The following is a 22,536-nucleotide window of genomic DNA, read 5'->3' as shown; positions in this document are numbered from 1 at the left end:
GAACAGAGACTCTCTGTGCCGGATCTTGGCCTAACGATGGCGGCGGCTCTGGAAGGTTTTCAGGGTATCGTGGTTTTCGCATCGGGGTTTCGCGACGGAGGCTTTAAGTAGGCGGAAGGGCGAGTCGGGGGCGGACGAGGGGCCCACACCATGGGGCGGCGCGGCCCCCGCTGGGCGCGCGCCGCCCTGTGGTGTGGCCACCTCGTGGCCCCACTTCGTGTGCTCTTCGGTCTTACGGAAGCTTCGGTGGAAAAATAGGCCCACGGGTCTTCGTTTCGTCCAATTCGAGAATATTTCGTTACTAGGATTTACGAAACCAAAAACAGCGAGAAAACGAGAGCGGCACTTCGGCATCTTGTTAATAGGTTAGTTCCGGAAAATGCACGAATATGACATAAAGTGTGCATAAAACATGTAGGTATCATCAATAATATGGCATAGAACATAAGAAATTATCGATACGTCGGAGACGTATCAAGCATCCCCAAGCTTAGTTACTGCTCGTCCGAGCGAGGTAAAAACGATAACAAAGATAATTTACGAAGTGATATGCCATCATAACCTTGATCATACTATTTGTAAACATATGTAGTGGATGCAGCGATCAAAACAATGGTAATGACATGAGTAAACAAGTGAATCATAAAGCAAAGACTTTTCATGAATAGTACTTCAAGACAAGTATTAATAAGTCTTGCATAAGAGTTAACTCATAAAGCAATAAATCAAAGTAAAGGTATTGAAGCAACACAAAGGAAGATTAAGTTTCAGCGGTTGCTTTCAACTTGTAACATGTATATCTCATGGATAATTGTCAACATAGAGTAATATAACAAGTACAATATGCAAGTATGTAGGAATCAATGCACGGTTCACACAAGTGTTTGCTTCTTGAGGTGGAGAGAAATAGGTGAAGCTGACTCAACATAAAAGTAAAGAGAATGGTCCTTCAAAGAGGAAAGCATCGATTGCTATATTTGTGCTAGAGCTTTTATTTTGAAAACATGAAACAATTTTGTCAACGGTAGTAATAAAGCATATGAGTTATGTACAGTATATCTTACAAGTTGCAAGTCTCATGCATAGTATACTAATAGTGCCCGCACCTTGTCCTAATTAACTTGGACTACCGGATCTTTGCAATGCACATGTTTTGACCAAGTGTCACAATGGGGTACCTCCATGCCGCTTGTACAAAGGTCTAAGGAGAAAGCTCGCATTTTGGATTTCTCGCTTTTGATTATTCTCAACTTAGACATCCATCACAGGGACAACATGGACAACAGATAATGGACTCCTCTTTAATGCATAAGCATGTGGCAACAATTATTATTCTCATATGAGATTGAGGATATATGTCCAAAGCTGAAACTTCCACCATGAATCATGGCTTTAGTTAGCGGCCCAAAGTTCTTCTCTAACAATATGCATGCTCCAACCATGAAGGTGGTAGATCTCTCTTGCTTCGGACAAGACGGACATGCATAGCAACTCACATGATATCCAACAAAGAATAGTTGATGGCGTCCCCGAAACATGGTTATCGCACAACAAGCAACTTAATAAGAGATAAAGTGCATAAGTACATATTCAATACCACAATAGTTTTTAAGCTATTTGTCCCATGAGCTATATATTGCAAAGGTGAATGATGGAATTTTAAAGGTAGCACTCAAGCAATTTACTTTGGAATGGCGGATAAATACCATGTAGTAGGTAGGTATGGTGGACACAAATGGCATAGTGGTTGGCTCAAGGATTTTGGATGCATGAGAAGTATTCCCTCTCGATACAAGGTTTAGGCTAGCAAGGTTATTTGAAACAAACACAAGGATGAACGGTACAGCAAAACTCACATAAAAGACATATGGTAAACATTATAAGACTCCATACCGTCTTCCTTGTTGTTCAAAACTCAATACTAGATGTTATCTAGACTCTAGAGAAACCAAATATGCAAACCAAATTAGCAAGCTCTAAGTATTTCTTCATTAATGGGTGCAAAGTATATGATGCAAGAGCTTAAACATGAGCACAACAATTGCCAAGTATCAAATTATCCAAGACATTTTAGAGTTACTACATGTATCATTTTCCAATTCCAACCATATAACAATTTAACGAAGAAGAAACTTCGCCATGAATACTATGAGTAGAGCCTAAGGACATATTTGTCCATATGCAACAGCGGAGCGTGTCTCTCTCCCATAAAGTGAATGCTAGGATCCATTTTATTCAAACAAAACAAAAAACAAAAACAAACCGACGCTCCAAGCAAAGTACATAAGATGTGGCGGAATAAAAATATAGTTTCAGGGGAGGAACCTGATAATGTTGTCGATGAAGAAGGGGATGCCTTGGGCATCCCCAAGCTTAAACGCTTGAGTCTTCTTAATATATGCAGGGGTGAACCACCGGGGCATCCCCAAGCTTAGAGCTTTCACTCTCCTTGATCATATTGCATCATACTCCTCTCTTGATCCTTGAAAACTTCCTCCACACCAAACTCGAAACAACTCATTAGAGGGTTAGTGCATAATAAAAATTCACATGTTCAGAGGTGACACAATCATTCTTAACACTTCTGGACATTGCATAAAGCTACTTGGACATTAATGGATCAAAGAAATTCATCCAACATAGCAAAAGAGGCAATGCGAAATAAAAGACAGAATCTGTCAAAACAGAACGAGTCCGTAAAGATGGATTTTATTAGGCCACCAGACTTGCTCAAACGAAAATGCTCAAATTGAATGAAAGTTGCGTACATATCTGAGGATCATGCTCGTAAATTGGCGTAATTTTCTGAGCTACCTACGGGGAGATAGACCCAGATTCGTGACGACAAAGAAATGCTGGAACTGCGCGATAATCCAAATCTAGTACTTACTTTTCTATCAAAGACTTTACTTGGCACAACAAAACTCAAAACTAAGATAAGGAGAGGTTGCTACAGTAGTAAACAACTTCCAAGACACAAATATAAAACAAAAATACTGTAGTAAAAACATGGGTTGTCTCCCATAAGCGCTTTTCTTTAACGCCTTTCAGCTAGGCGCAGAAAGTGTAACTCAAGTAACATCGAGAGGTGAAGCATCAACATCATAATTTGTTCTAATGATAGAATCATAAGGTACCTTCATTCTCTTTCTAGGGAAGTGTTCCATACCTTTCTTGAGAGGAAATTGATATTTAATATTACCTTCCTTCATATCAATAGTAGCACCAACGGTTCGAAGAAAAGGTCTTCCCAATATAATGGGGCAAGATGCATTGCATTCAATATCCAAGACAACAAAATCAACGGGGACAAGGTTATTGTTAACCATAATATGAACATTATCAACTTTCCCCAAAGGTTTCTTTTTAGCATTATCGGCGAGATTAACATCCAAATAACAATTCTTCAATGGTGGCAAGTCAAGCATATCATAGACTTTTTTAGGCATAACAGAAATACTTGCACCAAGATCACATAAAGCATTACAATCAAAATCTTTGACTCTCATTTTAATGATGGGCTCCCAACCATCCTCTAGCTTTCTAGGAATAGAAGTTTCAAGTTTTAGTTTCTCTTCTCTAGCTTTTATGAGAGCATTTGTAATATGTTTTGTGAAAGCCAAATTTATAGCGCTAGCATTGGGACTCTTAGCAAGTTTTTGTAAGAACTTTATAACTTCAGAGATGTGGCAATCATCAAAATCTAAATCATTACAATCTAAAGCAATGGGATTATCATCCCCAAGGTTGGAAAAAATTTCAGCGGTTTTATCACAAGCGGTTTCGGCGGTTTAGCGGTTTCGGGTAATTTTGCGCGCTTTGCACTAGGAGTAGAAGCATTGCCAACACCAATTATTTTACCATTGATAGTAGGAGGTGCAGCAACATATGAATCATTAGCATTGCTAGTGGTGGTAATAGTCCAAACTTTAGCTACATTTTCCTTTTTAGCTAGTTTTTCATTTTCTTCTCTATCCCACCTAGCTCGCAGTTCAGCCATTAATCTTATATTCTCATTAATTCTAACTTGGATGGCATTTGCTGTAGTAACAATTTTATTTTCAATATCCCTATTAGGCATAACTTTCGATTTCAAAAGATCAACATCGGAGGCAAGACTATCAACTCTAGAAACAAGAATATCAATTTTATTGAGCTTTTCCTCAACGAGATTTGTTAAAGGCGGTTTGTGTACTAATAAATTCTTTAAGCATGGCTTCAAGTCCAGGGGTGTATTCCTATTATTGTTGTAAGAATTCCCATAAGAATTAGCATAACCGTTACCATTATTATAAGGATATGGCCTATAGTTATTACTAGAATTGTTAGATAAGCATTGTTGTTGAAATTATTATTTTTAATGAAGTTTACATCAACATGTTCTTCTTGAGCAACCAATGAAGCTAATGGAACATTATTAGGATCAACATTAGTCCTATCATTCGCAAGCATAGACATAATAGCATCAACCTTATCATTCAAGGAAGAGGATTCTTCAACAGAATTTACCTTCTTACCTTGTGGAGCTCTTTCCGTGTGCCATTCAGAGTAATTAACCATCATATTATCAAGGAGCTTTGTTGCTTCACCAAGAGTGATGGACATAAAGGTACCTCCAGTAGCTGAATCCAATAAATTCCGCGAAGAAAAATTTAGTCTGCATAGAAGGTTTGGATGATCATCCAAGTAGTCGATCCATGGGTTGGGCAATTTTTAACCAGAGATTTCATTCTTTCCCAAGCTTGAGCAACATGTTCATTATCTAATTGTTTAAAATTCATTATGCTACTCCTCAAAGATATAATTTTAGCAGGGGGATAATATCTACCAATAAAAGCATCCTTGCATTTAGTCCAGGAATCAATACTATTCTTAGGCGAGAGATAGCAACCAATCTTTAGCTCTTCCTCTTAATGAGAAAGGGAACAATTTTAATTTTATAATGTCACCATCTACATCTTTATATTTTTGCATTTCACATAGTTCAACAAAATTATTGAGATGGGCAGCAGCATCATCGGAACTAACACCAGAAAATTGCTCTCTCATGACAAGATTAAGTAAAGCGAGGTTTAATTTCAAAGAATTCTGCTTGTAGTAGCAGGTGGAGCAATAGGTGTGCATAAGAAATCATTATTATTTGTGCTAGTGAAGTCACACAACTTAGTATTTTCGGGGTTGGCCATTTTAGCAATAGTAAATAAAGCAAACTAGATAAAGTAAATGCAAGTAAACTAATTTTTTTGTGTTTTTGATATAGCAAACAAGATAGCAAATAAAGTAAAGCTAGCAACTAATTTTTTTGTGTTTTGATATAAGTGCAGCAAACAAAGTAGTAAATAAAATAAAGCAAGACAAAAACAAAGTAAAGAGATTGAGAAGTGGAGACTCCCCTTGCGGCGTGTCTTGATCTCCCCGACAACGGCGCCGAGAAAAAGAGCTTGATGGCGTGTATTTCACACGTTCGTTGGGCAACCCCAAGAGGAAGGTATGATGCGCACGGCGGCAAGTTTTCCCTCGGAAAGAAACCAAGGTTTATCGAACCGGGAGGAGCCAAGAAGCACGTTGAAGGTTGATGGCGGCGGGATGTAGTGCGGCGCAACACCGGAGATTCGGCGCCAACGTGGAACCTGCACAACACAACCAAAGTACTTTGCCCCAACGAAGCAGTGAGGTTGTCAATCTCACCGGCTTCGTTGTAACAAAGGATTAACCGTATTGTGTGGAAGATGATTGTTTGCAGAGAAAATAGTAAAAACAAGTATTGCGGCAGATTTGTATTTCGGTATTAAAGAATGGACCGGGGTCCACGGTTCACTAGAGGTGTCTCTCCCATAAGATAAAAGCATGTTGGGTGAACAAATTACGGTCGGGCAATTGACAAATAGAGAGGGCATAACAATGCACATACATGACATGATAAGTATAGTGAGATTTAATTGGGCATTACGACAAAGTACATAGACCGCCATCCAGCTGCATCTATGCCTAAAAAGTCCACCTTCGGGTTATCATCCGAACCCCCTCCGGTATTAAGTTGCTAAACAACGAGACAATTGCATTAAGTATGGTGCGTAATGTAATCAACAACTACATCCTCGGACATAGCGCCAATGTTTCATCCCTAGTGGCAACGGCACAACACAACCTTAGAACTTTACGTCGCATTGTCCCGGGTGTCAATGCGAGGCATGAACCCACTATCGAGCATAAGTACTCCCTCTTGGAGTTAAAAGTAAAAACTTGGCCGAGCCTCTACTAGAAACGGAGAGCATGCAAGATCATAAACAACACATGTATAATAACTTGATAATTAACATGACATGGTATTCTCTATCCATCGGATCCCGACAAACACAACATATAGAATTACAGATAGATGATCTTGATCATGTTAGGCAGCTCACAAGATCCAACAATGAAGCACAATGAGGAGAAGACAACCATCTAGCTACTGCTATGGACCCATAGTCCAGGGGTGAACTACTCACTCATCACTCCGGAGGTGACCATGGCGGTGTAGAGTCCTCCGGGAGATGAATCCCCTCTCCGGCGGGGTGCGGAGGAGATCTCGAGAATCCCCCGAGATGGGATCGGCGGCGGCGGCGTCTCGGTGGGTTTTCCGTATCGTGGTTTTCGCCTCGGGGGTTTCGCGACGGAGGCTTTAAGTAGGCGGAAGGGCAGAGTCAGGGGGAGTCACGAGGGCCCACGCTATAGGTCGGCGCGGCCGGGGCTTGGGCCGCGCCGCCTATAGCTCGGCCACCTCGTGGCCCCACTTCGTGTGTTCTTCGGTCTTACGGAAGCTCCGTGGAAAAATAGGGCCACTGGGTCTTCGTTTCGTCCAATTCGAGAATATTTCGTTACTAGGATTTACGAAACCAAAAACAGCGAGAAAACGAGAGCGGCACTTCGGCATCTTGTTAATAGGTTAGTTCCAGAAAATGCACGAATATGACATAAAGTGTGCATAAAACATGTAGGTATCATCAATAATATGGCATAGAACATAAGAAATTATCGATACGTCGGAGACGTATCAGTAGGCTCTATCATGTATGCCATGTTGTGCACTAGACCGGATATCGCACATGATGTTCGTTTGACCAGCAGATATCAGAGTGATCCAGGAATGAAACACTGGACAGCGGTCAAGAATATCCTAAAGTACTTGAAAAGGACTAAGGATATGTTTCTTTATTATGGAGGTGACCAAGAGCTCGTTGTAACCAGTTACACCGATGCTAGTTGGAACACTGATCCAGATGACTCTAAGTCTCAGTCTGGGTACGTGTTTATATTGTGCTGCAGTAAGCTGGATGAGTGCCAAGCAATGCACGGTGGCGAAATCCTCAACTGAATCTGAATACATAGCTGCTTCGGAGGCTTCATCGGAAGCAATATGGATGAAGAGGTTCATTACTGAGCTTGGTGTGGTTCCCAGTGCATTGGACCCATTAGTCATTTATTGTGACAACATGGGTGCCATAGCCAATGCGCAAGAGCCAAGGTCACACAAGAAGCTGAAGCATATCAAGCTACGTTTTCATGTGATTCACGAGTATGTCGAAGATGGTGATGTAAAGATTTTCAAAGTACACACAGATCTGAATGTGGCAGATCCGTTGACTAAAGCTCTCCCTAGGGCAAAGTATGACCTACACCACAACGTCATGGATGTTAGGTACCTTACCATGTAATCTAGATTATTGACTCTAGTGCAAGTGGGAGACTGTTGGAGATATGCCCAAGAGGCAATAATAAAATGGTTATTATTATATCTTTGTGTTTATGATAAATGTTTACATCCAATGCTATAATTGTATTAACCGAAACATTGATACATGTGTGTTATGTAAACAACGAGGAGTCCCTAGTAAGCCTCTTGTATAGCTAGCTTGTTGATTAATAGATGATCATAGTTTCGTGATCATGAATATTGGATGTTGTTAATAACAAGCTTATATCATTGGGTGAATGATATAATGGACAGGCATCGAAATGAGCGTAGCATAAGATCAAGTCATTAAGTTCATCTTGCTATAAGCTTTCGATACATAGTTACCTAATATGGAAGTACATCTTATTAGCAGCATTTTTCTTATTGGTGGCTGACCTTTTCTTTGCCCTCTCCGATGTCTTGTACTTCACAAATTCCTCCTAGTGGTCTTTTATCTTCTTATAGGGGCCGTTGAAATCTGGAGTCTTTTTTTCCTTGACAAACAAGTTGTCCAATTTCTTCTTGTAGTCGTTGAACTGTATTGCCATCTTCTTAAGAGCCCACTTCTTGACTCTTCGCTGTATGATATTCAGCTCGGGATCCTCAGGGTCTGGCCTGTCATTCTCACATTCAGAGTCAATTGGCTCCGGTAAGATGAAATTTACCAGGAGCTTCCTAAACATCAACTTTTTGGATCTCGTGTCGAAATAAGTAACTCCTTCCGCATTTGCAGATTTCTTCCATTCTTGAGTGGTGATCGGGATGGTGTTCCTAACAATAACTCCGCATTGACTTCCAAACTTTTTTGCGTGAGCCTTGGGAGAAATCGGTTCGCCATCTTCAACGATTTCTGTGATGGTGCCCCTTTCATAGTCTTCCATCTTTCTGGTCGCGCCTCGTTTAGTTCGGCCAGTAGAGTTTGTTGATCGGAAGATCTAAAAGAAGAAACAACGTTAATTGATGTATATGCACAAATCTGGAGGCTTGGTTAATTAATATATACTCCCTCCGTTCTGAAATAGTCTACATTCTAGCCCCAATATTTGTTCTGAAATGCTCTACATTCTAGCTTTTAGTCAACAACAACACTGAAAACGAGGTTATTTTACTCTTTTTATTGGATGTTGTTATTTTCAATGTAGCTTGAATTGGTTGTTCAAATATCTAAGTAGTACTAATAAATGCACTACTAATTTGTCTCATTTTTTCTAGAATGTAGACTAAATTAGAACGGAGGAAGTATACACCTGGTTCGTGTCACGAACCGGTGCTAATGCGATACCTTTAGCACCGGTTCGTGACACGAACCGGTGCTAAAGGTTTCGCGGCTGCCACGTGCCTGGCGACAAACCTCCGCACGAACCGGTGCTAATGCCGCGACTGGTCCCTTGGATGTCCAGACCGCATGAACCGGTGCTAATGACACCTTTAGCACCGCTTCGTGCCAAATCCGGTGCTAAAACTCTTTGGAGCAAAAAAAAAAAAAAAACAAAGCCCTATTTTCTACTATTGTCCTATACTACTCCATGTATATCGATTCCACGTTATAGTATATTTTCTCCATTCCAACGAATAAGGTAACCTTGTTTTCATATTTTTTCTTCGACTAATAATTACATAAAATATATAAAAAATTGGTATTGTTTTTAATACGAATCCAACTACTCAATCCGTCTCAGTTTAATAGGCACACATGACCATTAATTTGATCACAAAAATATGAATTATATGTTTACAAAATTTATACCATTAGATTCGTATTCAAAAAAGGTGTCAAATAATATAAATTTTTAAAAATATATTTCATATTTTATTAACCAAAAACTAATGGTCAAAGCAATTTTTTTGGACTATGTGCGCGCTTGTTAAACCGAGACGGAGGAAGCATGCCAATTACGTGCAATATGATCAAGATTTTGTTGCTCAATTCTTCTGGTCAAAGTATTACATTCATTAGATTCGAGGGAGGTGGTGTGTACTCCGCATTAAATTTTGTATACTTGGAGTATACATCATTGTCTAGAAAATCTTTAAAATATGGCTTTGATTTTTTCAAAGAAAAGGGGTTCACTTTCCCTGGACACCAAAACACGCAGTCGTTGGGTTGAGAATATTTGAGTGGAACCACTACGAAATAGAGAAATGTTTTTGTTCCGTGCATGAGTGTATGTTTGTGCCATCGATTGCCTGCTTTAAGATATTAGTGCCACACTAAGCTTTTATCAAGTTTTGTCGAGTTTCACTATGTTTCAATTTGGGTAGATTGGAACGTGTTGATAGCTAATGAACCGCACAGGACAATCTCCGGGTTCAAACACGCCCTTGGAAGCTAGAATTTCTAAAACTATATATAAATTGATGAGTCCAATATACTCCTATACTACTCCGTATATCGATTCCACGTTATAGTGATATTCCCTTCATTCCAACGAATAAGGTATCCTTGTTTTTCGTTTTTTTGCTTCGACTAATGATTATTTGAAATATATATAAAAATGGTATAAAATTAGCTTCATTAAAAAGTGTTTTTAATATAAATCTAACGATACCAATTAGTACGTGCAATATGATAAAGATTTTGTTGCTCAAATTTTCACATTCACCCGATTCTTGAACTTCCTAATAAAGCCACCTCGAAAGTAAAAGAACTGCACAAGTCACTTAGCGTTTGGCATTCCCAAGTATGAGCGCAGAATTAATAGAGGACATCAAATACCCCTCCCCAGAACTCAAGGCGACCCCAGAATTAATGGAGGACATCCAGCCCAAGATCACTCTACAGCAGAACTCAAGGCGACTCAGTCCTTTGATCTCCCTGCGCGCCAGTACATCAAATACCCCTCCCCAGAATGGTTCGATTCTAACTGAGTCCCAGCTAGCTCACTCCGTCAAACTCTATAGCTGCAGTCCCTCTCGCCGTGGTAGCGGAAGAATGCAGGCGCTCGGCGTGTCCGCGGGAACGAAGTGGCTAAAGCATTACTCCTCGGACCAGAGCATACTCACCGTGGGAGACGGGGACTTCTCCTTCTCGCTGTCGCTCGCCACCGCGTTCGGCTCCGGCAAGAACATCGTCGCCACCTCCCTCGACTCCTACGGTTCGGTCCCGCTACTCGTACTCCCGTTTGGAGTAGTCATTTGAAAGGCTTCTGTTCTGGCATCAAAGGAACATGCATGCTGTTCCATGCTTATTTTGGCCGGTCTAATTCGTATGAATATGATCATCTTTAGTTTGCACTGAACAATTTACTCCACGTGCATTTCTTGCGCGCAAATCTGCTTCCACAGAGGAACTGAACAGCAAGTACAGCGACGCGGCGTCGAATGTGCAGAAACTGGAGAGGTTGGGTGCCACGGTTCTGCATGACGTCGATGTGAAAGAGATGAATGTCCACGCCGATCTGTGGCCGAGACTTTTTGATCGGATTGTCTTCAATTTTCCTCACGCTGGGTTCAACGGACGCGAGGACAACGCGGATATGATCAAGTATATATCTGCACGATTTCTAGATCTAATTGTGGTCATCTATTTTGTGCTTAGACCTCTATTAATTAGTAATTACCTCTTGATCGATCTGGCTTCTAGGTCGCATCAGGAGCTGGTGAGGGGCTTCTTCTCCACGGCGTGCCGCATGCTCTTCCGTCACGGTGAGATCCATATTACCCACAAGACCAAGCATCCTTACTGGACGTGGGGTATCGAGCAGCTAGCATCTGAGTCCTCGCTCACTATGCTTGAGGAAGCTTCGTTTCAAATACAAGACTACCCAGGTTATAACCAGAAGAGAGGGTCTGGCTGGAGGTGCGACCGAGACTTCGATATAAGTGATTCCCGCACCTTCATCTTCCTCAAGGGATAGATTTCTCTTGTTATAGCCAGGCCTGTGAGTCTGTGTGACTGTCACTCTGGCGGTAGCATGAACTCGATTGTCAGATGTTGTCGGACTCGACGTAATGATCTAGGCTTTAATTTGAGCTGCCCATACTAAGATGAACATCATATAAGCTGATGGCGATGGAAAATGCAGCAGATTATCTAGCATACTTTTATGGGTTCGCATGCGCCATCATTTTTCTTGTTTTCATTTGTATTTTGCTTGTGATGAACATATGTTTGAATTGGATCTCAACACAGGTTAAAAATGTCTATCTGAAAATGTTGTGGAAAGAGAGAAAAATAAGGATAGCGGATTTCCTCCTGGTTGTTTGATTCATCATCCGTTGTCTTCAAGATGGTGGTAGGGGCCCAAATATGTTTGGATTGGCTCTAAACATCTTGTTCCTGACTTTGAGCACCTCCATCTAGTTAGTTGGTCGGAGTGTTTGGTTCGTTGGAGAATCAGTTTTCACGGTGCTTTTTTCAGTTTGTAAAACTGTAGTTCCAATGTATGCCAGGTCAAAAAAAAAGTTCCAATGTATGTAGATTAGCTTTGATAGGCGAACAGTTTGATCAGGCAAACTATATCAATTGAGCTGAAATGTGGTCTGTCTGTTGGTAACTTTTGTGCACGTTTGTTCCCGAGAACGCCGACCTGACTAGCGTCTACCAAAGGGAACATAATCTGCAACCTTTCTGCTTGGCTGATTACTACCTCTTGTGGTAGTTGTAGTTTTTGGCGGGCAATATGCTAAGTGTGCTATAACCTCTAGATGTTTAGAGCTTTTTTGGTTTAAGGATATCTTGTAAGGTTCAGTTCTTAGAAAAACTTTCTATAATGCTTGTTTGATTCTTCAATCCTTGTGAGTATATCTTCCCGAATTAATCTTTGTGAGCATATTTCTAAGAGGCATCTTGCACCTACTCCTGAAGTTTTTTTTTGGTCCGGGCATTTAACTGCTATTGCAATCCACCGGAAAAAGTGAAACCTGTGGCACGGTAGGCGGTGACAATCCACCCACAAACATTGTTGTATTATGATCCAAATCTATTATATACTAAAAGCAAAATACGGATGTTTAAAATAGAGACACCACATTAATCCACATCATTAGTATTATTTTAGCTGTTAGATCTATAATCTTAATGGTCAAGATTTAAAGATTTTACGTAACATATATAACACATATTTTGCGACATACATGATATGTCATGTCTGACACCGTACGCGGAAGGAAAAATAAAAAGGAAACGGTACATATGGAGACGTGATAAAACGTATGGCAATAGGACTCCTGATTCACATATAAAAGAGACTCAATTGATTCGTGATTAAGCCAAAAAAAAGCAACATTGAATGGATCCCGTACAAATAAGCCAGAGTCCTTTAAAAAAATTAAGTGTACATCGATTTAAAGATTTTACGTAACATATATAACACATATTTTGCGACATACATGATATGTCATGTCTGACACCGTACACGGAAGGAAAAATAAAAAGGAAACGGTACATATGGAGACGTGATAAAACGTATGGCAATAGGACTCCTGATTCACATATAAAAGAGACTCAATTGATTCGTGATTAAGCCAAAAAAAAGCAACATGGAATGGATCCCGTACAAATAAGCCAGAGTCCTTTAAAAAAATTAAGTGTACATCTCTATCTATAAAGAAACCCCATAAAAATAGGCCAGTCAGTTTAAAAAAATACTACATTTTTTTTGAGGGAAATCTAAAAAATACTACATTATTTAGCTATCTAGGTTCCTAGATATAATAAGTTCGTTCATGATACAATATACGGATGTATCATGGAGATGTCACGTTAATCTATATCATCTTATTTATTTTTTATTGTTAGATCAAAAATCTATAATCGGGATTTAATGAAATTTTTTTGTTGTGAAAACAAGTATTAAAAAGTACCGAGAATAGAGGTTTCCGCCCAGACGAAATAAATTCTCTATGTAACGAAAAAAGAACTAACGATGTTGCCTGGGCCGCCATAGTGCTTCACGGATCGATCAAAGGAGAAAACAGAAAAGTTGGCACATCATAAAGATAGGACCCACCGCTGAGTTACTTTATTAAACCACCTAAGTACACTCCTCACTTGAGTTATTTTATTTTATAAGATCACCAGAGAAAATTTCTAATCTGAGTAATCCTAAAGATCGATCTATAATAAATATCATGTGCTCTATTTGAACTCCACATGCCTGCGTGGCTTCAACTACTCTCTTTATTTTTATTTACTTTGTCGTTCCATCTATCATATAAAATCTATGGTAATAAAATAATCATAAAATATATTTTTATATTATATGATTTTAGTGTGATGGATGTTGATATTTGTTCCTATATTTTTGGACAAGCTTTGCAAACTTTGACTGTAACTAAATTTAGAATGCAGAGTAAATAAAAAATGGGGATATAATATTTTGATCGGTTGATTCCCTGATTGTGGCAAATATTGCGCTCATGTGAATTTACTTTGCCGTTCCATCTATCATATAAAATCTATGGTAATAAAATAATCATAAAATATATTTTTATGTTATATGATTTTAGTATGATGGATGTTGATATTTGTTCCTATATTTTTGGACAAGCTTTGCAAACTTTGACTGTAACTAAATTTAGAATGCAGAGTAAATAAAAAATGGGGATATAATATTTGATCGGTTGATTGGTTGATAGTGGCAAATATTGCGCTCATGTGTAGAATTTTATTGTAAATTGTTTGATTGAAGTATGAATTATGTATATCTTCTTGAATAATAACCTAGTAGATAGTCTCTAACTGGCAGTCTGTCAAAAAACCACAAGAGGCGATGTTGTATATGTAAAAATGAACAAGTTATTAACTAGATGAAGTTCCAAGAGTATTTTTAACGTGATTGGTAACTAAAAATAATAATTATCATTTATATCCAAAAATCGACGTAAATCAGGAAATTCATATCCAATAATTCCATTTGAAAGATGTATTGTGTTGCATGTTTCTAATTTATATAGCATGTCTTAATTCATTCTTAGTTTCGAATTACACTTATGGACACAATCAAGATGCGACTTGACTTAAATTAATATACATGTTAGTATAACATAAGAAAATTATGTACTGTGACTTGCGGATCTAACTAATTATAAATAAATAATTCGTAAATAAAGAAAAGCTTGATAGGGTGTCATGTGTTTTTGAACCAAGGTTGTACGAAAATTACGAAATCTCAATTCATAAAAGAGTAAATATACCCATAGAATTAATATAATCACATGTAATAATATACTTTTATAGAGATTATAGAACCGTATTATGTCCTACATTATTGAGTGGATGTGATGTTTTTTTAAAGGAGTATAACCACAATGAAATATGGATATTCTTGAAGCTGTAAATTTAGGATTACAACTTTTTAATACATTATAGACGATTCCCTCGCATTTGCGAGGGCGACTGTGCTAGTTCATTCTAAAGGGAAGCTAACTTCTGACGAGCGGAGCGAGCCCCGTCGACAGTAGGCTTGGGCCGAAGCGGTACGGATTGATGCCACCATCTATATATACCTCTTGTAAGCCGCCGTCTAGGGTTTATCAAATTATAAGATATCCCACGACTTTTGTAAAAATACTCCTCGATATAGTGAAGTTTTGCTGGCTGGTGCCTGTGGTTTTTACCTCTCTTTGTTGGAGAGGGTTTTCCACATTAAAATCTTGTGTCCCCTGCGTGTGTTCTTGTTTCGTTCTTCGTTATTTGCTTGTCGCGTTTATAACAAACACCTTAATGTTGTACCATCATCTGGCTATCTATCAAATTTTGAATTGTAATTGTCACTCGCTGTGTGCGGTGGTGCGCCGCACGGGGACCCACGGTTATTCTCTTCAGCTTGATGGAGGTCGGCGCGGCCGGATGATCCTCGAGGCGGCTGCACAATTCTACGGGAATGACATTGTGATGATGATCTTCTGATTTAATTGTTATTTTTTGCTGCTAATTATTCTGTGAATTAATTGCTATTTGCTCGCTGGAACAAAAAAAGTAACAAATGGCCTTTGGTCGTGCCAAATGGTAGGGCCTATGCCGACGGCAGCACAGTTGTGCATGTCTTTTTAGGCGCGGGACTGGCGGCTATGCCGACGGCACAACACTCACTGATTGGAAGCGTGGAAGCCCTTGGCGGTTATTCCTATGGGCTGTGCCGACGGTCTAGGCCCTTAATTTTGGCCCCATCTTGGTCGCCTCAGGCATGGACGATGCTCCCTAGAGGTAGCTGAGGTGTGTCGGCTGCAGCGTGATGGGGAAGACTTTACGAGCTAGTTTGGGTCTGGCTGGGTCTCACGTTTAGCTAGTTTGAGCATCTCTTTGATATATAACCTTTTTTTTTATGCAGACTATAGTTTGAATTCAAATCCAACCGAATTGTTTTGGCGGGAATAAGTGTTTCTTAGGAGGTAACGGAATTTTTGTTTTTCGTCGGGATTTTGGATATTCCGGTCGAGAAAAAATCTCTTGCATTAATTGCACTACCCCATTGTGGTCAAAGAATAGAAAGTTCACGATTTACCTTCCTCCTTTTATAACAAGATCAAGATTCATCATATTAATTGACCGCGCTAAAGTCCATGGCCAGATTGAAGGAGTGGTTCCCCACTTTGTTGACGAGGGATTGTCTATTTATTAATATGTCGATGATACGATTCTTTTTATGGATCACGATCTGGAAAAAGCTACGAACCTGAAATTAATCTTATCAGCGTTTGAGCATTTATCAGATCTTAAGACTTCCGTAAGAGTGAATTGTTTTGTTTTGGCGAGGCACAAGAAGACGTCAACCTGTACGCCGAACTTTTCGGTTGTTTGTTGGGCAGTTTTCCAATCAGCTATTTGGGCATTCCGATTCATCATAGAAGGCTTACAATTGTGGAACGAAAAATTGTGGAGGAAAGATTACATAAGCGTCTTAATAGTTGGAAAGGAAAATTGTTGTTCCTAGGTGGAAGACTAGTTCTCATTAATTCAGTGCTTATAAACATGGTACTGTATATGATTTCTTTCTTCCAGTTGTCTAAAGGAATTCTGCGCAGATTGGATTATTTCCGGTCCAGATTCTTTTGGCAAGGTGATAGCAAGAAAAAAAAATATCGATTGACTAAATGGAGTGTTTTATGTCATCCAAAGGATCAGGGTGGACTTGGCGTTCATGATCTAGAGGTTAAAAACTATGTCTTGCTAGTAAAATGGATGGCTAGGTTGTTAACTAAGAATGACATATGTCAAAATATATTGCGGAGAAAGTACGTTGGTTCAAAGGCGATTTCTCAGGTTATATGGAAACCTGGAAATTCTCACTTTTGGGCTGGAATAATGGCAACATAAATGTACTTTTTCCAATATGGATCATTCTCCGTTCAGGATGGGTCTGAGATAAGGTTTTGGGAGGACAAATGGTTAGAATCAACCACCCTTCGAGAACAATATCCCGTTTTATACAGTATTGTACGTCATAAAGGTAATACCTTGCAGAAAGTGTTGGAGACAACACCGCCATCTATGGCATTCATACGCGATCTTGTCGGTCCCCGGCTGACCTCTTGGAATGAGCTATTATAAAGATTAGCTTTAGTACAATTGGTACAGGTACTGATGAGTTTCGTTGGGGACTTACAAGAATGTGATTTTCTCGGTTCAGTCCATGTATAAAGTGTTAATTCAACCGATACAACCAGTTAGTAATAATAAATTAATTTGGAAATTGAGGATACCACTTAAGACAAAGGTATTTGTATGGTACCTTCATCGTGGTGTTATTCTCACCAAAGATAACCTTGCAAAACGCAATTGGCATGGATCAACGAAATGTTTTTTCTGTCATGAACAAGAGACAATAAAATATCTCTTCTTCCATTTTCGATTTGCGAGATCTATATAGTCAATCATTCAGATAGGTTCTACCTTATACCCTCCACAAACAGCAGCGGACTTACCGTATGGGCACCAAGGGTACGTGTCCGGGCTCGTCACTGTCGTACATGTACTTCAGCATACATTTATTAGTTTAACTGGCCAGCTAGAGCATGTTCGGCTGTTCCTTAACAACATAACTTGGCCCATTTTGATTCATACTCCGTACTCGGGCTGCTGCCCACATTCGAGAAAACAAGCGGAAGTGCCATCGAAAAAAATGTTCCATACTCTGTAATTGTTAAATATTTCCAAGCCATGAAAAATTGGAAAGGACAATTTTCCTAGACCTAATAACCATATTATTATTATTGGTGTAAGCTTCATTCTCTCACCTACTTTTCCCACATGGGGTGATCCCTTCTATTAAAATGCATGCATTCGGACGGTGTTTGAGGGACACGGTTGTGAAGGACTTCTTTTTTGTATAGATTTTTGGTCTCTTTTTATCCGGCGCGGTTCCAAACGTGCTCCAAGTCATTCGTGCCGACGTTTTTTAAGGAACGCGACTGAAGATGCTCTTATACTTTAAATTTAAATAATAAAACACACTTTATCGAAAAAAGAACACACAAAAAAGGTCATGTTTGTATCTTCAAACTGTTGCAATGTCGCACCGCAGCAAGTAGAAATCTGGGAAAACGTCACCCAGTATTTCGAATTTCAAAATCTAGCGCAGCATCGAGGCCAAATATCGGCGTCCGCGCAAAATCCGGCGCAACAGTGGCCCGCACCCGTGACTTTCAATGGCAGGTCAAAAGCCCAACGTTTGATTGCAACATTCGGGAGTGGACCCGTGTCCCACGCGCGTACTCTGTTCGCCTCGTCACAGCAGCACACAGCGGTCGCAGTCGCAGTCGCTCTCGCCAGGGGAGAAGGGGAATGCGGCGGCCACGGCGCCCGGCGAAGGCCGGAGTTGGTGGCGGCGGAGAGGCGCCAGTGGAGGCGGGGGTGGCGGCGGGAGTGAAGGGCGCGGCGAGGGTTCCGGTGATCGCCGTCGACGGGGAGGGCGAGGCGCCGGTGCTAGGGTTTCCGGTGGCCGCAGCGGCCGGAGGCGGGGAGGACGAGGCGCCGGTGGTGGAAGGGGTGCAGCCGATCGCCGTGAAGGGGAATGGCAACACGGAGAAGGGCGAGGACGGGGACGGGATCAAGTGGCTCAAGCACTACTCCTCCGCGCAGAGCATACTCATCGTCGGAGACGGGGACTTCTCCTTCTCGCTGGCGCTCGCCACCGCCTTCGGCTCCGGAGAGAACCTCCTCGCCACGTCCTTGGACTCCTATGGTTCGATCTCCTTTCCGCTGTCACTTTCTGCTTGTGATATGGCCACATGCGCGCTCTGTGTTGATGCTAATAGTAGTACTAATTTGGATGATGCTACATTCTGTGCCAAATGGAACCATGGCGGGTTGGTGCTTCTACTAAGAGTACACGGTACCTTCTGCTGGTTGAAGAAGGCTTTGATGCACTCTACTACTAGGTTTTGAACTTAGCATCAAAGCTACCTTAAATTGGCTTTGTTTTCATTTCATTCTGTGATAAAGATACTAATAACTAATGCAATTAAAATGAGGTGGTGCTAATTTTACCTTGGCTGTATGGAGAGACAAGGTACTAGTAATTTGGTACTACATGTTATACGTTTGAACACTATTGATTTTGTTAAGCACTTCACGTAACCCCACTGATTTTGTTAAGCACTTCACGTAACCCCACTGTTTCTTACTTTCGGAAATTGTCTGTCATACAGTCTCCCACTGCAAGAAATTGTCTGTTATAAAAGCAACACGTGAAGTCATAAATTGAGAATAACATTTGCTATTTCTAGTTTGTTTCTTCATTTGGTATTGTTCGAAACTGAACATTATGAACTGAACAGGTTCAGGGCATGTTATCTGTTATGAACATGGCTACTCTGTTTTATCCTTTTATGCTGAGATGCCCTGTTTTGCTGATGACAGATGTTTATGGTAACGTTTGTTTGACATAGCTTCTCCACTTCTCCACTTATCCACCTTGCTGCCCAAACCACAACCATGCCATTAGTTTTTTTTTTTTTTTTTTTTTGCAACTTCTTTGCGTCAAGGGAGGCTGAACGACTATGACAAAATGCTCTTGGAGCAAGAAACTGAAATGTATGAGCACATCAACACAGTGAAAGGCATCAGGCTAACTCGAAAATATATCTTTATTTCATTCCATGTCACAACCACTTATGAAGTTGTATTTAAATAATTTTTACTCTTCCAGTTTCTTATTTGCTTCACTCCTAATTCTGAAGCTCAGAGGGATAGTGTTGTTATCTTGATTTTCGTGACCATTTCTAGATGATCTTATGTTTTTATCTGCATTCTTGTTTTGTATACTCTTTTACAGGGGCTCTAACGAGAAAGTATGGCAAAGCTGAAGCTAATGTAACAGAACTGAAAAGATTGGGGGCCACAGTTTTGCATGGTGTTGATGCAAAAACGATGAAGCTTCACTCATGTCTGAAGATGAGACGTTTTGATCGCATTGTCTTTAATTTTCCTCATGCTGGGTTCAAAGGAAAAGAGGATCAGCTGCACGTCATCAAGTATGTGTACTAATGGTTGCTTAATTCATGGATTACAAAGCCGCTCCCATTTTTCATGTGGAATGATTGTATGATAGTTCGTCTTCCTGAGTTTCTTTGGTTTCAGTTTCATTTTGTATCTATAGGGCTGAATCTGTGTATGAGTCATCATCACTGTGGGTGGTTTTACTTAGAAATTTATTTGCATCCCACATTGTATAGAACCTGTCGGAAGTCCTTATTTTATATATTTTTTGGTTATGTGTTACTGACTGTCTATCAGTGCTTAACTTAAGTATGATATCACCCACATTGCATAGTATCATTGTCTGAAATGCATTATATCTATATCTTATGATAAGAATAAATAGCATTTTAATTAAGTTACAGTGTTACAAAGATTGTATCAAGTAAAGATGACATCTTATCGTGTCATATCGACAGAAAAAGATCACGTGTAACCTTCAATCGAAGCAGAATAAACAATAACATTTCTGTTGAATTCCTGAACCTTCATGCAAAATCTCTATGCATCACTTAGTACTCTGTATTACTTTTTGCTGGATCCTTCCATTTATGTACTACCCACTAATCAAAGACATTTGGACTATAACATGGCATTATTTTTGTAAGCAAATGTTTTCTTCCCATACGAAGTAAGATCGGTAAGATTGGCCATAAGAATTTAAATGTTTGTGTGCCAATGGTAATTAACTGATTGTTCCTCATTGAGTTCGCAAAGAACATTCTTAAAGTTTGATGCTTTAACAGGCTTTTAGGACCTTTGGTTTCTTATTCAATTTCTCATTAACAAGTTTGTTTTGACATGTAGCGCGCACAAGCAGCTGGTGCATGGGTTCTTTGCAAATGCGCGGTACCTGCTTCGGCCCTATGGTGAAACCCACGTTAGCCACAAGACAGGACGTCCTTATGACTCATGGGATATCGAGCAACTGGCCTATGACTCTTGTCTTACTAGGGTTCAGACAGTTCCTTTTTCTAAGGAAGACTACCCTGGTTATAACCAAAAGAGAGGAGATAGTGCAAAGTGCGATCAACCTTTTGCCCTAGGTCCATGCTGCACTTTCATGTTCTGCCTCGGAGATGTAAAGAAGCTGAAGAAAGCTCATGGGAGCAGGGTTGGCTCAATCTCATTCCTTGGCAACAACAAATTCTATCCAGGCGTATCGGCAACTGGCATGAGCCAATTTGATCTGCGCCCACTTGCTCCAGCCTGGCCTCGGACACATTTTCCGCCAGTCAACGCAGTTCACATGCCAATACCATTTGTTCCTCACCCCTTTGGAGTTGCTCCAATGGAACATCCAGGTTTTACAGTCAACTTTTCTGGGGCAGAAAGAGCTCCTTACTTCCACCAGCAGCAGGACATGGTACAGCCAATGTGCAGAGGGCAACCACTGAATGTTTTGCCCACTCAATGCGGCCTTCATCCACCAACGAGTAGAGTCCTTGCAAATCCGGAGCAGCCTCCAGTTGTGCCACCATGGGGAGGTGACTACTCTTACTCACCCGGAGGATACCAGGGTCTGCAAAGAGAGTATGAAATTCACAGACAACATATGCTGTCCCTTGAACATCGCTACATGGAATCTGTCCAGAGGCGGGCTAGGCTGGAGATGTTGATTGCGCACTACGGCAGCCAGTGAAGGATCGTTTCGAAAGCTGTGTCTCTGCTGCTGCTGCTGCAAGGGTTCACTGAGCAGAGAAACTCTGACCTTCCAAGATGACGCAACTTTCGACTTGAGGTGTTCTTTTGTTGATGATGTACAGTTAGGGCCATTTTGCGTGGCAAACACTGACCACGAGTCGAGAACAGCTCAAGCAATGCTGTTTTCTTTCTCCTATCTAGTAAGTAGTTTGAGAAAACACCTGTAGACAGCCAAGCCTCATTTTGCAATGGAGCTGTCTTCAGGGTCTCAAAAGTGTATGCAGTTATTATCTGGGTTTATCACTGGTACAATGATGAGCCTGAACCTGGTGTAACTGGCTTCGTTTGTGCTTCAAGTCTTGCTGCAAGACTTTCTTGATCTGTTACTGCCCCCTTTTTGTAAGAAAAATAGTACTCCCTCTGTTTCATAATTCGGATCTATCCAGAATTATGGAATGGATGGAAAATTATCGAATGGATGGAGTACGAGTTATGACTTGTGTACATCTGAATATGCAACAATAATGATGGAATGCCGAATAGTATGCCACAAGAATTATGGAATGTATGGAGTACGAGTTATGAATTGTCTGCCGCTGTTGTTTGGACGTTGGAAGTTAGAACTTCTGCTGTTGTCATAAACATAAAATTCGAACGCAGCATAGCAGGGGAGATGAGAAGAAGAGCAGAGTAGGAGACGGGTGCAGTAAGCCATTAGGCCTGACAATTCGAACCGAAGTACGGAGTAGTAGTA

At 40.4% G+C, this 22,536-nt stretch overlaps 2 protein-coding genes across 2 annotated transcripts; both read left to right on the top strand.

The window, feature by feature from the left end:
- Positions 1–7,210: 7,210 nt before the first annotated feature.
- On the top strand, positions 7,211–11,574 carry LOC124696590 (heavy metal-associated isoprenylated plant protein 41-like; the record flags this gene model as incomplete). Its single annotated transcript, XM_047229298.1, has 4 exons — positions 7,211–7,219; positions 10,683–10,812; positions 11,003–11,201; positions 11,301–11,574. Coding segments are annotated over 4 exons (612 nt in total), but the record flags the coding sequence as incomplete, so codon positions are not given.
- A 6,869-nt stretch (positions 11,575–18,443) lies between these two features.
- LOC124699577 lies at positions 18,444–22,160 on the top strand. The gene is made up of 4 exons (XM_047231855.1): positions 18,444–18,638; positions 18,669–18,843; positions 19,936–20,134; positions 20,946–22,160. Exons 1-4 carry the CDS (start codon positions 18,444–18,446, stop codon positions 21,778–21,780), a joined length of 1,404 nt encoding a protein of 467 aa, XP_047087811.1. The 3' UTR covers positions 21,781–22,160.
- The last annotated feature ends 376 nt before the right edge of the window (positions 22,161–22,536 follow it).

The sequence above is a fragment of the Lolium rigidum genome, chromosome 3 (genome assembly GCF_022539505.1).
Source record: "Lolium rigidum isolate FL_2022 chromosome 3, APGP_CSIRO_Lrig_0.1, whole genome shotgun sequence".
NCBI classification, from domain to species: domain Eukaryota; kingdom Viridiplantae; phylum Streptophyta; class Magnoliopsida; order Poales; family Poaceae; genus Lolium; species Lolium rigidum.
This window is presented reverse-complemented; position numbering and strand designations above follow the sequence as displayed.

Coding starts and splice junctions, on each gene's coding strand:
- LOC124699577 (XM_047231855.1), top strand. CDS start 18,444: ATGCGGCGGCCACGGCGCCCGGCGAAGGCCGGAGTTGGTGGCGGCGGA. Junction 18,639..18,668: donor GGGAGGACGAGGCGCCGGTG/GTGGAAGGGGTG, acceptor ATCGCCGTGAAG/GGGAATGGCAACACGGAGAA. Junction 20,135..20,945: donor GATCAGCTGCACGTCATCAA/GTATGTGTACTA, acceptor TTTGACATGTAG/CGCGCACAAGCAGCTGGTGC.